This window comes from Octopus sinensis, linkage group LG22 (assembly GCF_006345805.1).
Source record: "Octopus sinensis linkage group LG22, ASM634580v1, whole genome shotgun sequence".
Classification (NCBI taxonomy): domain Eukaryota; kingdom Metazoa; phylum Mollusca; class Cephalopoda; order Octopoda; family Octopodidae; genus Octopus; species Octopus sinensis.
This window is the reverse complement of record NC_043018.1, coordinates 24,833,828-24,851,327: the sequence shown is the minus strand read 5'-3', so window position 1 is coordinate 24,851,327 and position 17,500 is coordinate 24,833,828. Positions and strand designations below refer to the sequence as shown.

Sequence of the window (17,500 nt, the reverse complement as noted above, 5' to 3'; positions counted from 1 at the left end):
GTGATGCATTCTGGACACTTGTCTCTAGCACGTTGTTGTTTCCTTACCTTCATACTACAACACATTAAGCTATATAATGAATGACACACACACACAGGCACAGACATGGCTGTGTGGTAAGATGCTTGCTTCCGAACCACATGGTTCCAGGTTCAGTCCCACTGCATGGCACCTTGGACTGTTGCCTTCTACAACAGCTTAGGCCAGCCAAAACCTTGTGAGTGGATGCGGTAGACAGAAAGATGCCCATCATATATATTGGAGTGGCCGGAAAGTCTGGCTTTTGTTACCATTAAAGTTCAAGTACTCTAATAAATACCTAATTGCTCTCTCTCCTTTGCACATGCACACTCATTAAATACTTGAAATTTCAGTGTTATTTGATGCAAATTTGTGACGAGACAGGCTCTGTTTTGTGTACTTGGGATTAACCTGAAAATGGAGAACCAAAATGAACATTATTGACACCTTATTTATTTTTAAAATGACAAGAATGTGTCAGAAACTTGTAGAAAGATATGCAGTGTGTGCAGAGAGGGTGCTGTTTACAGAATATTTGTGCTAGAAGCAGTTTTGAAGATTTTGATCTGGAAATTTTTTGATTGAAGATGCACCTCACTCTGACCAGACAACTGGGCCATTAACAGCAACCCCAAGACCAGGGTGATTGCAGATTTTCCCCAAATATCCTAATCAAGTGTTGAAAACTCCCCTGTAAACAGGTAATCTTGTGACGGACTAGTTTTCTGATCAAGGGGAATGTTGTCTTTGCTTACCTAGCTAGCAAGATGGCATCACTCGAAAGCTAAAATGATGCAAAGTGCATTGTAATGAGTGATGTATAACAGCATCCAACCTTCTGAGCTCAAAATAAGAAATTTATACAAGATGTATGCAACTGAACAAGTTTCTGTTATCAAACAGAAAAACAGTCCATCTCCGTATTAGACATACAGCTTAACAAATTTTAACCTCCCTCAACCATTCAACTACTTCAGCTGGGCATAATATATAATATATATATATATGTGTGTGTGTGTGTGTGTGTGTGTGAGAGAGAGAGAGAGAGAGAGAGTCTGTCAAAATATATATATATACACTTTAGGGAAAGAAAAACGTGTGTAGATATTTTAATACTAAATTTATTGACATGACAGGGTTAATAGGAGTTACTTTTAATGATTTTTACTTTTCTTTTCAACAATATGGCACACTGCCACACTATTATTGAGACATGCAAGCTCACCTGTGTCAGAATTTGCAAGCACATTGGAAAAGACAGAGGTGAACTGAGTTACTGGCATGTTCTCCTGGTTTAATACCTGCAGACTTTTACTTACGGGGCACCCTAAAGGCTGTCATCATCATCATCATCATCATCATTTAGTGTCCACTTTCCATGCTAGCATGGGTTGGACGGTTCAACTGGGGTCTGTGAAGCCAGAAGGCTGCATCAGGCCCAGTCTGATCTGGCAGTGTTTCTACGGCTGGATGCCCTTCCTAACGCCAACCACTCCGTGAGTGTAGTGGGTGCTTTTTACGTGCCACCCGCACAGGTGCCAGACGGAGCTGGCAAACAGTCACGGATGGATGGTGCTTTTTACGTGCCACTGGCACAGGGCCAGGCGAGGCTGGCAACGGCCACGAACGGATGGTGCTTTTTACGTGCCACTGGCACGAGGCCAGTCTGGGCAGCGCTGGCAACGGCCACGAACAGATGGTGCATTTTATGTGCCACCGGCACGAGGCTAGTCGGGGCGGCACTGGCAACGGCCACATTCGGATGGTTCTCTTACGTGCCACCGGCACTGGTAACTCACCTGCAATTTCCATGAAAGAAAACCAACCACACTGATGGCCTATGGGAAGAAACTGAAAGAGCATGAGCACTAATCTCATTGGGCACTTTGTCCAATGTTGTCCTAGCCATGGTTTGACATACAAATAAGTGATTGAAAACTAATGACCACCACTTTGAACACATCTTATAATTGGAGAGGTTAAGGGTAATTCGTATCAATCCCCCATGATGTTTCAATAAATTTAACATTAACCCTTTAGTGTTCACATTATTCTGCCAAAATTAATGCTTCTTCATCCACATTGTTTTGAATTAATCAGGCATTATCTTGTAGCTATGAGATTTTGATGAGGTAGCTGTTAATTTTTTAAGCAATATTGTAGGGTTGGTGTGAGAGACCAGATCTGGCCAGTTTGAACATAAAACGGGTAGAATATTTTTGACCAGATATGACTGGTTTAAATGCTAAAGGGTTAAAATATTTCTACACAGGTATTTTTTTCATGAAGCGTGTATACATTTTGGTGGCAGGTACTCTGTGTGTGTGTGTGTATATACACACACACACACACAGACACACCGATATATCAGTCTCCAATTTATGGCATGTCTTGATGTTTGTCTACTGCCAATTTTGACTCCAGTTCAGCTCCCCCTCACCTTGCTTTCACTACCCACCCCTGTGGGTGTTAGCTTTGGCAATTAAAGGTGACTTGGTTTAAAATATGCCACCCTGGGTAACGTTACACATCCCTCAACCCCATCTCACATCACTCCAGCTCCTTTAAAGGCAATCTGTGTCCATACGCATGCACTCAATCATGTGTATGTGGGTATGCATGAATGTATATAGGTGTGTGTATGTATGTGTGTGTGTGTGTGTGTGTGTGTATATATATATATATGTATGTATATTCTTTTACTCATTTCAGTCATTTGACTGTGGTCATGCTGGAGCACTGCCTTGAAGGGTTTTAGTTGAAAAAAATCTACCTCAAGATCTATTTTTTAAGCCTAGTCTCTTTTTGCTAAACCACTGAGTTATTGGAACATAAACACAACACTGGTTGTCAAGTGGTGATGTAGGGACAAACAGACAACAGTTCACACACTCATACATACATACAATATATGTATATATATATATATTTATATATATATATATATATATATATTGAGCGTCAAATAATACTTTATTGTTCCACGTCCTCGCGTTGCTGTGTTTTTTTCTGTGTTTCTTGTTTGGATTAACTATATATATATATATATATATATACACACATATATATATATATATATATATATTGTTGTGACCCCTTCAGTCATGAATGACCATGGGATGCTACCTGAAAGTTACCCTCCAAGGCACAAGTCTGGGCAAGGTCGTTTATGGAAGACCAGCAATCGCCCATGCATACCAGCCTCCCCTCTCCACACTGCCGATGTTATCCAAGGGAAAGGCAAAGGGGCTGGTACAGCTTGGCACTAGTGACGTCACAGCTCATTTATTAACGTGCAAGTGGCAGAGCACTCCACAGACACGGGTACCCTTAGACAGTGAGCTGGGGGAATCATTAGTACGCTGGGCGAAATGGTTTGCAGTATTATATCTGCTGCTACGTTCCGAGTTCAAGTTCCGCTGAGGTCAACTTTGCCTTTCATCCTTTCAGGGTTGATAAATTAAGTACCAGTGAAACAGTGGGGGTGATGTCAATGACTATCCTCCACCCTCAAAATTCCAGGCCTTGTGCCTATAGTAGAAAGGATAATTATTATTATTATTATTATTATTATTAGCAAGGCGGTGAGCTTGGCAGAAACGTTAGCACGCCGGACGAAATGCTTAGCAGTATTTCGTCTGTCTTTACGTTCTGAGTTCAAATTCCGCCAAGATTGACTTTGCTTTTCATCCATTCGGGGTTGATTAAATAAGTACCAGTTACGCACTGGGGTCGATATAATTGACTTAATCCGTTTGTCTGTCCTTGTTTGTCCCTTCTGTCCTTGTTAGCCCCTTGTTGGTAGTAAAGAAATAGGTATTTCATCTGCTGCTATGTTCTGAGTTCAAATTCTGCTGAGGTCGAGTTTGCCTTTCATCCTTTCAGGGTCGATAAATTAAGTACCAGTTGTGTACTCGGGTTGATCTAATCCTCTCCCCCATATTTCAAGTCTTGTGCCTACAGTTTAAAGGATCATTATTTTTTGATTAATTTGCATTTTATTTCATCTCCGACTGGGTCTCAACTGGAGACCTAAGGCACGCATATATTAGGTGAAAAAAAACTTCCTGGGAAGGTCGGTGGTTGATGTCAACACAATTTTTTGAGCCTTGTAAATTGTTGGTTTCCTAAAGATCTTGTCAAAAAATTTGCTACTACCTTTCTTGATCATTCCTAGGGCACCTACAACAACAGGGATGGTTTTGGTTTTTAATTGCCACACCCTAGATATCTCGATCTCAAAGTCCCTATATTTCAACAGTTTTTCAAATTCCTTTGCTGAGATGTTTCTGTTGGTAAGCACTGTCATATCAGTAAACAAGCATGTTTATTATTATTATTATCATTATCATTATTATTATTATCATTTTAATTTCCAGAAATCCAAGGTCAACTTTGCCTTTCATCCTTTCATGGTTAATAAAATAAGTACCAGTTGTACACTTGAGGGCCAATGTATTTGACTTACCCCTTCCCTCGAAATTGCTGACATTGTACTCAACTTGTTATTCATTATTATTATTATTATTATTATTATCATTATTATTATCATTATCATTATTATTATTATTATTATTATTATTATTATTTCTATCTATTAACAGAAAACAAGTCTATGAATATTACCCCAACAAGTTTGTCCACATGGACGAAAAACGGTTCAGGATCTTCAATACTCTCTTTGAACTTCCAGGTGAGTAGTTCTGTCTGTGTACTTTGATTGCCTCCACCGGCTTGCTCAGAGATGACCTAGCAGGGAAGCTGGGGGGTAACACAACATCAAGAACAAACCTCAGGAAGGAAGAATTCAACTCAGCATCATCATCATTTAATATCCGTTTTTCCATGCTGGCATGGGTTGGATAGTTTGGCAGTAGCTGGCAAGCCAGAGGACTGCACCAGGGTTTACTGGCTGTTTTGGCATGGCTTCTACAGCTGGATGCACTTCCTAATGCCAATCACTTTACAAAATGGACTGAGTGCTTTTTTACGTGGCACCAGCACCTATGAGGTCTGTTTTGGCATGGTTTTTACAGCTGGGTACTTTTTTTGCATAGCACCACCAAGTAAATTGCAAAACAAAGATCATTTGGGAGGGGGTAGCCTTGTGCCAGGTGATGAGATGTTAGAATGTGACAGAGGAATAGAAACAGGTGCCTTGCTGTAGAGGAGATAATGGTTATCCCATTCAGAGGGACAGAGAGAGAGAGAGGAGTGATCATTAATGAGAAAGGATGAGAATGTGAGAATACAAAAGAGAGAAAGGGTGAAAGAAAGCAAGAGAGAGAGAGATCATCATCATCGTCGTTTAGCGTCCGTTTTCCATGCTAGCATGGGTTGGACGGTTCTACTGGGGTCTGTGAAGCCAGAAGGCTTCATCAGGCCCAGTCAAATCTGGCAGTGTTTCTACGGCTGGATGCCCTTCCTAACGCCAACCACTCCGTGAGTGTAGTGGGTGCTTTTTACGTGCCACCCGCACAGGTGCCAGACAGAGCTGGCAAACGGCCACGAACGGATGGTGCTTTTTATGTGCCACCGGCACAAGGGCCAGGCGAGGCTGGCAACGGACACGAAACGGGGTGGTGCTGGCAACGGTCGCGAAACGGAAGGTAGCAATATATATACGGTCGCGAAACGGATGGTAGCAATATATATATATCAGGACTAGTGGCTGTGTGGTAAGAAACTTACACCCACCTCATGTACATATATAGATATGTGTGTGTGTATATATGTATATATATGGGCATAGGTGTGGCTGTGTGGTAAGACGCTTGCTTCTCAACCACATGGTTGTGGATTCAGTCCACTGCATGGCACCTTGGGTAAGTATCTTCTACTAAAGCCTCAGGCCAACCAAAGGCTTGTGAATGGATTTGGTAGATGGAAACTAAAAGAAGCTCATCATATATGTGTATATGTATATATATATATGTATGTGTGTGTGTGTGTTTTTGTCCCCACCAACATCGCTTGGCAACCAATGTTTGTGTTTATGTCCCCGTAACTTAACAGTTTGACAAAAGAGACCAATAGAATAAGTACTAGGCTTACCAAGAATAAGCCTTGGAGTTGATTTCTTCAACTAAAAAAACCCTTCAAGTCGGTGCTCCAGCATGGCCGCAATCAAATGACTGAAACAAATAAAAGAATATATATATATGCACACACAGACACACACACACACAGTGGACTTCCATGCAATGTCTATCTACCAAATTTGCTCATAAGGCATTGGTCAGCCCACGGCTAAACCCAAAACCTTGTAGATGCAAGAATCTCTGTGGTTAAGAAGCTTGTTTCTTTAATCTCCACAGATTAAAAATTAGAATTTTTAAAATTCCAAAGAAATTTAAATGATTTGCATAAATATTCTCCCTCAAAAAAATTTTTTCGAAATCTTTCTTGAATTTTATTTTGGTTTCATGTTTATATTTTTTTAAAAATTTCACTTTCACATATGGTTAATTTTTTTCTGTTTTTTTATCAGAGTTGTGTTTTGGGGGGTGTTTTATGCTATGATATGTGTGTCCCCAGCCACTTCTCCTTCCTCTGGGACAACAGGAAGACACATAGAGTGGCAGGGTGGGTGTTGAGAGAGGGTGAGGTGTGGAATGGCTTTCAAACTGTAAAAAAATTCTTATCCAAAGACAAACAAACAAGCAAAAGCCCCCCCCCCCCACCCACCTTATTTTCTTTGTCCACTTCCAGACTCCCTATCTTTGCCATTCATATGTTCCCTGATGTCACTGTAGTAGCGGATGTTGGTCACATGGTTTCCTTGTTGTTGTTGCTGCTGCTACTTTCACTACCACCACAACCTCAACTACTTACTTGCACCATCATCATTACTATCACCACTACTACTTCTATACTGCTATCACCACTACTACAAATTTCACTACTACCACCATTACTACTACTACTACTACTACTACTACCACCACCACCACTACTACTACTACTACTACTACTACTACTACTACTACTACTACTACTACTACCACCACCACCACCACTGCTACTACTACGGGGTGATGGTGATGCTGTCGATGATGATGATGGTTATGGTTATAATGATAGTGATGGTAGTGGTGGTGGTGGTGGGAAATATGGTGATGATGATGGTAACAATGCTGGTGGTGATGACGATGATGATGATGATAAAGTTATTGTAAATACTTAGATTTTGTCCCCTACCCGACCACCCCACTTTTCTTTCTGTGGAAAAAGTAAGAAAAAAAGCAGACATATGGAATAGGCAACAGTAATCTCGGTGGTGGTGATGGTGGTAGTACTGGTGGTGGTGATGGTGTTGTAATACCCCTGCCGCCATGACCACCACCTTGGAAGAGTACCCTTTATTCATTCATCCAGCCATTCATTTCACACTATTAACCACTGCTACTTCATCATCATCATCAACCACCACCAACACCACTACCGCTACAACAGCCTTATCACCATCACTATCACCATCCCCATCACCACCCCTGCCATCATCATTATCATCATAAATACTACTACTACTACTACCACCACAGCAGCAATACTATCATCATCATCACTGCTACTATCACTAATGCCACCACCACCACTACCCCACCACCGTCTACCCCCATCACCCCTCACATTCAAGAGACTCTCCCTCTCTCTCTCTCTCTCTCTCCTCTCTCTCTCTCCTCTCCCCACAAGGAAGTCAAGCTGTGACAACATCTAATGTTGATGTGTTTCTACTTCTGAGATCCAACAATGAAAATAAGCTTCTCTCTCTTGGGCTACTTTTATCTATGGGTGTAAGTGTGTGTGCGAGTATGTATGTGTGTGTATATATATATATATATATGCATATGTGTGTGTCTGTGCACGTCTGTATGAGTGTGTGCACATATACACACACATTTATATATATACATATATACACATATTTTACATATGTATATATATATAATGTATGTATATATATGTAAGTATATATATATGTATTTATATATGTATGTATATATATATAGATAGATATACACATATATGCATACATATATATATGCACACATGTTTATATACACACATATCATCATCATCGTCATCATATAACATCTGTTTTCTATGCTGCAAACACACACATACACCCAAGAGTATATACATATATATAGAGTGGTGTTACTGCCCTTACACCCTCCACCCAACTAGTCACACATCTGTGACAAATGCTCAAATGCTCACCGGAAGGACATTTTTTGAAACCCTATCTAGTTTGTTTCTTGCAGTTTTTGTTGTTGCTAATATTGTTGTCGTTTGTTATTAATACTATTGTTGCTGTTGTTGTTATTGCTGTCACTGTCGTTGTTGCTGCTGCTGAAGTCATTATTGTTATTTAACCCCAGGTCAGCTCTTTCTTAATCCAGCAGACTTTTGACCAAAGATGTTCTGGTCATGTCCAGTTAACCTTAGTCTCCTCTCTGTTATTTTCGAGCTAACTTTTGGGAAGCTTTCGTACAATCTTCAAAGCCACAGTCGAACCAATTCTACTATATGGCTCAGAAACCTGGACGTTATCAAAGAAGCTTGAGAGGCGGTTGGATAGAACCTACACTCGCCTTCTTATGAGAGCTCAAAATCTCTTGTGGAAGCGTCATCCAACCAAAATGCAAATATATGGGAAACTACCACCTGTATCATCTCTTGTGAAAGGTAGGAGAGTCCAGTTTGCTGGACATTGTTGTAGAGCTGAAAACGAGGCAATTTCTACCCTTCTCCTTTGGAAGCCATCTACTCGTAATACCAGAGGGCACACACTCTCCTACCCTGATGTAATCTCCAGGGATACAAGCATCCAGCAACAGGACCTCCGTAATGCTTTGATGGACCGTGAAGTCTGGCGTAGCATGGTAAATTCCATTGTCTCGACCACGGTCGAACAATGATGATGATGATATGATGATAACTCTGAGTTCTTCATCCTCAGTGAATACTGATTAATGTTCAGAGCCACCCTCAGCATTCTCATGTAGCACCCATCCACCATCTGAGTGAAATTCTTGGTCAGTGTCCAAGTCTCAGACCCATACAGCAGCACAGTCTCCACTGCAGCAACAAAGAGATGGATCTTCATGTCTTTACGAAAGTCTGACTTCCATGCAGATCTCAAACTGTGCCATGCCGCCCAGGCTTTACTCTTCCTCTCAACTATATCACCCTCTGTGTTCCCAATCTTTGCTCCCAGATACAGGAAGTCCTCAACCAACTCTAGTGGCTTCCAGCCTACATTTATAACCTTCTCTGGCTTCTTAATGTTCTCCACCAGATACTTCGTCTTAATTTCATTCAAAGTTGATACTGCACACAGATACACTAAAAGAGGGAGACTGTTGATGCCCTGAGGACAGACACTGGTCACTGAGAGACACAGGACATGGCCGCGATGATGAGGGACAAAGACCGCTGGAGAGAATTTGTCCATTGATCTCAGGAATTTTACCCACCCTAGACAGATAAATGAATAGATAGACAGATAGATAGATAAATAGATAGATGTTCTAGCCATAGCTATGGCCATCTATTCCTCCTCACCATGTAGCATCCATTTTCCCTGCTGATCATAGGTTGACCAGCTTGACAGGGACCACCAAGCCAGAGGATGGTATGGACTGCATCATGCTCCGATGTCAGCTTTGGCATGGTTTGTATGACTAAAAGCGCTTCCTCACTGTATTTTAGTACATCTTATGTCATACCAGTTTTTAAAGTAAGTGTAATTTGAGGAAGATTTAACTGATATTTCTAGCAAGCCAAATAGCCTTGTGGACAGTAAGTTTTTGGTGTGTTTACGTGACCATAACTTAGCAGTCTGACGAAAGGGATCAATAGAATCCCTTTAACCAGGCTTAAAGAAAGTCGATTCATTTGACTAAAACTCCTTCAATGTGGTGCCCCAGCATGGCTACAGTCTAATAACTGAAACAAGTAAAAAGATAAAAGATATATATATATATATATATATATATCATCATCATCATCATCATCATTTAACGTCCGCTTTCCATGCTAGCATGGGTTGCGGTTCAACTGGGGTCTGGGGAGCCGAAGCGCACCAGTCCAGTCAGATCGGCAGTGCTACGCTGGATGCCCTTCCTAACGCCAATATATATATATATATATATATATTTCTTTACTACCCACAAGGGCTAAACACAGAGGGGACAAACAGGACAGACAAACGGATTAAGTCGATTCATCTACCCCAGTGAACTGGTCCTTAATTTATCAACCCCGAAAGGATGAAAGGCAAAGTCAACCTCGGCGGAATTTGAACTCAGAACGTAACGGCAGACGAAATACGGCTACGCATTTTGCCCGGCGTGCTAATATATATATATATATATATATATATATATATTATATATATATACACACGTACACACACAGACACATATTAATATAGGAAATAGGATATACCAAATGTGTGTGTGTAGAACAGAAGTAACATTTATTAACAGGTGGAAGTTATATACTAAACAATTATCCCTCTTCCTTTGGTATTTCATCTCCTTTTCACTCTCCGTCTCTCTCTCTCTCTATCCCCCCACACACACACATACACACTACATTTGAAAAGGACTAATTCCACCTGTCTGTCAGAGCATGTATGCTACTTATCTAAGGCTACTGTGTGTGTGAATGAGTGTATGAATGTGTGTATACCGTCATGTACATATACACACACCTATATATTATGCACCCATACACATGTATGCAGACATATAGGCACACACATACACAAGTGTATATACGATATATATATATATATTACATGCATACAAATGCATTCACAGACAAGACTGTGTGTGTGTTTGTGTGCGTGTGTATGTATATATATATACACATCCCATGATGCATATGTATGTGTATTTATATATATATATTATATAATATATATAATATATATATTATATATATATATATATATATATACATACATACACACACATATACAATATATGTTGTGTGTGTGTATATATATATATTCATATGCATATATATGTGTGTGTATAAATACACACAATATAGATACATATATACAAATACGTATATTTGTGTGTGTGTGTGTATATATATATATATATTCACACACATACATAGACACATATACAAACATACATATATTTGTATGTGTGTATGTGGATGTGTTTATATGTGTCTATGTGTAGATCTCACATATATCTAAGTATATACATCTTTCTCTCTCTCTTTTTCTCTTTCTATCTTTCTTTTTGTGCATCTCTCTCTCTCCCTCTCTCTCATGATGTGTGTGTGTGTGTGTGTAAAATGATTTCTGCTACTTTCCAATACCTGTTGCTTTTTTTTGCTTTTTCTGATATGGGTGAGAAGTAAACAGGGTGCTAGGGTAGATGGGGTGCTGTGCCTTTTACACCTGCCGTGGGTAGCATTAGGTTGTTGTGCTCCTGTTAAGCTGACATGTTGGGTAGATATAAAAGTCTGAACAGGGTGGATTGAGGGCATCCACCCACCACCACCACCACAGCTAGTGGTCTGTTTGTAAGGTGTGGGCTGTGGGTAGTGTGGTAATGGGGTGGGGGAGGTGTATATTGCCTATTGCTGATAGGTGTAGGAGGAGGGGGCTCTGGAGGAGCATAGTGGGGTGTGAGAAGTTGTGCCCTTCCCCTCCACCTCAGCTCTGAACATGGTTAGTAGTGGGGTGGGACTGTATTTCACCTGAGAGGGCTGGTGAGTGTGTGGCAGTAGGAGACCATTCCCCCACCCCCCTGATGGTGTTGCCGCTCCACCCCACCCTCCTATCTGCCCACCAGGGGTTGTGTGTGTGTGTGGAGAGGGGAGAGGAGAGTGAGCAATGTGATTGATTCTCCACCCCATTGCGTGATGCTATTTACCCAGTGGGTGGGGTGCATGGGTAAGGTGAACTGGTTTGGTGGTGGTGGTGGTAATGGTGGCAGCAATTGTGGTCAAAAGGTGGTGGTGGTGGTGTTGGTGATGGTCAGTGATGTAAACCTCAAAGTCTGGTACTTTATTCTGTTGGTTCCTTTTGTCAAACCACCAAGTTACAAGGATGTAAACAAACCATTGCCATCTGTTGACTAGGTGGGAGACACACACACATATTTATATATATGTTTATATGTATTCTTTTTCTTGCCTTAGATATATGGCTGCAGCCATGCTGGTGCATCACTTTAAAGGGTTTTCATCAAACAAATCGACCCCAACACTTATGTTTTATAGCCTAATACTTATTCTATCAGTCTCTTTTGCTGAACCACTAAGTTAGGTGGAGTGAGGGTACAGACACAAGACACACACACACAGAGGCTTATATATATTATTTATATTATATATATATATATATATAATATATATATATATATATACACACACACAACACACACATATATATGTTCATCATCATCATCATTAAGATTCCTTAACTGATGCAGCCAATCGTTGGATTGCCTCTCTCGACACTTTCATAATCAGCCGTTGTCAATGGTCCCTGTTCTCTGTCACGTGTAATAGGTTTTGCTGTGTTGTGACCTGTCCAGTCCTTGATGTTGTCAAACCAGGATGTTGTCTGTCTGCTTCTCTTTTGGCCTCCCTCAACTGTGCCCTGAAGAACGGTTTGGGGCAAGAAGTTGTGACAGGATACGTGACCCTACCATGCAAGCTTTCATCTTTTTCCCTATGCCAGGAGTGGTTCCTGTCAGGCAGCATATTTCTTGACTTGCTGCCTCACAAAGCTGTTCATTTTGTGCTCTGTACAAACAAGGAATCATGAAGAAGCAAATGGAGAAATTCAACAGGCGTGGCTGTCTGGTTAGAAGTTTGCTTCCCATCCACACGATTCCAAGTTCAGTCCCACTGCATGGCAACTTGGGCAAGTGTCTTCTACTATAGCTATAAGCTGACCATAGCCTTGTGAGTGGATTTGGTAGACGGAAACTGAAAGAAGCCCATCGTATATTTATTTGGCTGTGTGGTAAGTAGCTTGCTAACCAACCACATGGTTCCGGGTTCAGTCCCACTGCGTGGCATCTTGGGCAAGTGTCTTCTGCTATAGCCCCAGGCCGACCAATGCCTTGTAAGTGGATTTGGTAGACGGAAACTGAAAGAAGCCTGTCGTATATATGTATGTGTGTGTGTGTTTGTGTTTGTCCCCCTAGCATTGCTTGACAACCGATGCTGGTGTGTTTACGTCCCTGTCACTTGGCGGTTCGGCAAAAGAGACCGATTGAATAAGTACTGGGCTTACAAAGAATAAGTCCCAGGGTCGATTTGCTCGATTAAAGGCGGTGCTCCGGCATGGCCACAGTCAAATGACTGAAACAAGTAAAAGAGTAAAAGAGATATATGTGTGGTTTGTGAGAGGAAATGCTTAAGTCATGCAGGCCTGGTCAGCCACCAGAGAACTCACAGGAATCGACCCCTTATAAATTGTGATACAGCTGTTGTTCATGACAGATCATGTGCAGCATGTGGGAAGGTGTGCATTATGCAATAGAATGTGCAAATCTTTGGCCGGCCTCAAGTGTCATACAAGGGGCACACATTGCATCAACATTGACTCATTTCAATGCTTCTTTCTAGCAGTGGTTTTGCTTATATATGAGAAAGCAGCTACTACTGTGTGTGTGTGTGTGTATATGAATATATATACCATGGAGTGGTTGGCGTTAGGAAGGGCATCCAGTTGTAGAAACACTGCCAAATCAGACTGGAGCCTGGTGCAGCCTCCATGGCTTACCAGACCCCGGTCGAACTGTCCAACCCATGCTAGCATGGAAAATGGACGTTAAATGATGATGATATCTGTAAATGTAATATGTGACAATTATTCGGTAGCCATGATAAAACTCTTGAGTTTTGGATCTCAGGGTGGAAATCCACACTGCCATCTCTTCAGTTATCCAGCCATCGCAAAAAATGGTATGTAAAAAAAAAAGAGATGTCGGGGTGGATTTCCACCCCAACATCCGAAACTCAGAATTTGATCATGGCTACCGAATAATTGTCACATATTACATTTTCAGATAAATTCCTCTATTTACATAATATCGAGGTCTCTTTTATTCTTTTGTTGTCTTGCCATTTCTATCAATATATATATATATATATATATATATATGAGACTCTATCTGCTTATATTTTCCATTTAAGTTAATGTCTGTGTGTGTGTCTTTGTTGGTGTCTTTACGTTCCTACAACTTAGTCGTTCAGCAAAAGATACTGATAGAATAAATACCAGGCTTTACAAAGCAAATCGTTACCACTGGGGTCAATACATTCGACTAAAATTCTTGAAGGTACTGCCCCAGCATGACCAAAAGCTGATAACTGAAATATGTAACAGATAAAAACTGACCGTATCCAAAGCGTTGTCAATATTTACTTAGTCCGGAAGAACAGTTCCTTCCCACTGGAAACGGCTGGCATATTACCAGAGAGTGTTGTCGATCAAGTGACATGTTCTTTGTGCTGCCTCCGGCTCCTTGTTTGGATATTGTTCTACAAGATGTAAACCAGGAAGCACAAGGAATAATAATGATTTCTTAAATACTTACAAGGAGCTTAGCAATAATAATAATAATAATACTAACAGTAGTAGTAGTAGTAGGAGGATGAGGAGGAGCAGTAGTAGAATTCTAAGGAAAAAGTTGGGGGAAGATAACGAAAAGGGTATTAAAAGAATAATACTAAAAAGAATAACATCAATGAGAAGAACAACACCAACAACAACTACAACCACTGCTACCAACTGGTGCAGTCGGATGAGGTTCTTTGACAAAACAGTCATTATGTAAACACAATGTGTGGTCTAATACATACATATATATATATATATAATATATATATATATGTGTGTGTGTGTGTGTATGTATGTATGTGTGTATGTATTTGTGTGTGTGTGTATGTATATGTATGTGTGTGTATGTATGTGTGTATGTATATGTGTATATGTATATATGTGTGTGTGGGTGTATGTATATATGTATGTATATATATGTGTGCGTGTGTATACGTGTGTTTATGTATATATTTCTATGTTTGTGTTTATGTATATATATATATATATGTATGTATGTGTATATGTATACATGTGTGTATATATGTATATAGTATATATATATATGTGTGTGTGTATATATGTGTATATATGTGTGTGTGTATATACGTGTATATATGTGTGTGTATATGTACATGTGTGTATATATGTGTGTATATGTATGTGTACATAATATGTATGTATATGTGTGTGTATGTATCTTTATATATGTGTGTGTGTATATGTGTATAAGTATCTTTATGTATGTCTATACATATATATATATATATGTGTGTGCGTGTGTGTGTGTGTGTATCTGTGTGGGTGGGTGTATGCCTCTTGAGAGGATGACTTAAAGAAGCAGACTCAGCAAAAGGGAATTTAAGGATAGTGGTGATGATGATGATGACAAGGAAAGGAGCAGTGATGGTCATGGTGGTGGTGGTGGTTTCGATGGTGCTGACAGCAGTAGTGATGGTGGTAGTATTGCCATTGTTATTGTTGGTGGTGGTGATGATGGTGGTAGCTGTTGTAGTGATGAATCTTCCTCTTGGTCTCAGCAAGCAAAGGACATTGCCTCAATTAATTCCATTTTTCTCCAAAATAACTTTGATGCTTGATGGATGTGTATCATTTAACTATGGGCTTGTTGTGCGTGCATATGTGTAGGCATGCATATGTTTGTGCTCACATACACACATGCATACATACAGCCAAGCCTGCAAAAAATGCATATAATTATATATGTAAGTGTATATATATATGTGTGTGTATATTTCCAATTCTAAATGGCGGTGCCCCAGCATGGCCGCAGCTCGTGACTGAAACTAGAATCAATCAATCAATCAATCATATATGTATACGTGTGTCTGTTTGTATCTATCTACTATATGTGTGTATATTTATATGTATGTGTATATATATATATATTATATATTATATATATATATATTTGTCTATATATGTATATTTGTATGTATATGTATGTATATATATGTACATATGTATATATATGTATACTACAGAGATGTACTTGCATAGCAAGTGACCTGATCTGAGATCATGTGCTGGAACAAAAACAATTGCAACTATTAACTATATAATAATAATAATATTAGGGAGTAAATCCAAACTTACAGGGAAAAATTAGATTTAGGATTAAATCTAATTTTACAGTATAAATATATATATATATACTCTTTTACTCTTTTATTTGTTTCAGTCATTTTACTGTGGCCATGCTGGAGCACCGCCTTTAGTCGAGCAAATCGACCCCAGGCATTATTCTTTGTAAGCCTAGTACTTATTCTATCGGTCTCTTTTGCCGAACCACCAAGTTACGGGGACACCAGCACCGGTTGTCAAGCGATGTTGGGGGGACAAACACAAACATATACACACACATACATATATATATATATATACACACGACGGGCTTCTTTCAGTTTCCGTCTACCAAATCCACTCACAAGGCTTGGTCGGCCCAAGGCTATAGTAGAAGACACTTGCCCAAGGTGCACGCAGTGGGACTGAACCCGGAACCATGTGGTTCGTAAGCAAGCTACTTACCACACAGCCACTCCTACGCCTATATATATATATATATATATATATATATTAAATTAGAGATAAAACCACTATTTTTTATATATTTTGTATATTATATTAATTAACTTTATTTCTATGTTTTGTTTATGTTTTTCACTGTTTGATTTGCCTAATAGTGGTTTTATCTCTAATTTAATATATATATAATATATATATATATATATATATATATATATATATATATATATATATATATATATATATATGTATGTTTGTGTGTCTGTGTTTGTCCCCCCCCATCCTCCAACATCGCTTGACAACTGATGCTGGTGCCTTTACGTCTCCGTAACTTTGCAGTTCAGCAAAAGAGACTGATAGAATAAATACTAGGTTTACAAAGAATAAATCCTGGGGTCGATTTGCTCGACTAAAAGCGGGCTCCAGCATGGCCGCAGTCAAATGGCTGAAACCAGTCAAAGAATGTTTCATATCCAAGAATTTATTTCCTTCTTTGCTGAATGCTTCCTTTATGGTGATGCCATCAATGACTCTGTAGACCAATTCTTGCATAGAAGAGCCAATGGCATTGACTGAATGGCAATGTTGTTGGAGAGACGAGGTTGGTTTTGTTGAGCCTTTCTCTCCTGTCGCTTGAGTTCTTCCTTTTCTCTTTTGGTGGCTTCGAAGTTTTGGGTTCCAATGGTGATGGAACACTGCTGCTTGGTACAGTCTCAGGCTTGTGTTTCAAATGATTTAGGTTCAATTCCAGTGGCTTTTAGTGTTGTTTTGAGTTGGTTCTTGCATGCGCTTGTGTGTATTTGTGTTCGTTTGCCGCCCCACCATTGCTTGACAACCCAT

At 39.9% G+C, this 17,500-nt stretch overlaps 1 protein-coding gene across 2 annotated transcripts in view; it reads left to right on the top strand.

The window, feature by feature from the left end:
* LOC115223288 (cytosolic purine 5'-nucleotidase) overlaps window positions 1–17,500 on the top strand; it is a 243,065-nt gene that overhangs the window by 157,370 nt on the left and 68,195 nt on the right. For both annotated transcript variants that reach the window (XM_036512160.1, XM_029793796.2), the window contains exon 6: window positions 4,626–4,714. In XM_036512160.1, coding sequence (XP_036368053.1) covers window positions 4,626–4,714 — 89 coding nt within the window. The remainder of the gene's footprint in view (window positions 1–4,625; window positions 4,715–17,500) is intronic.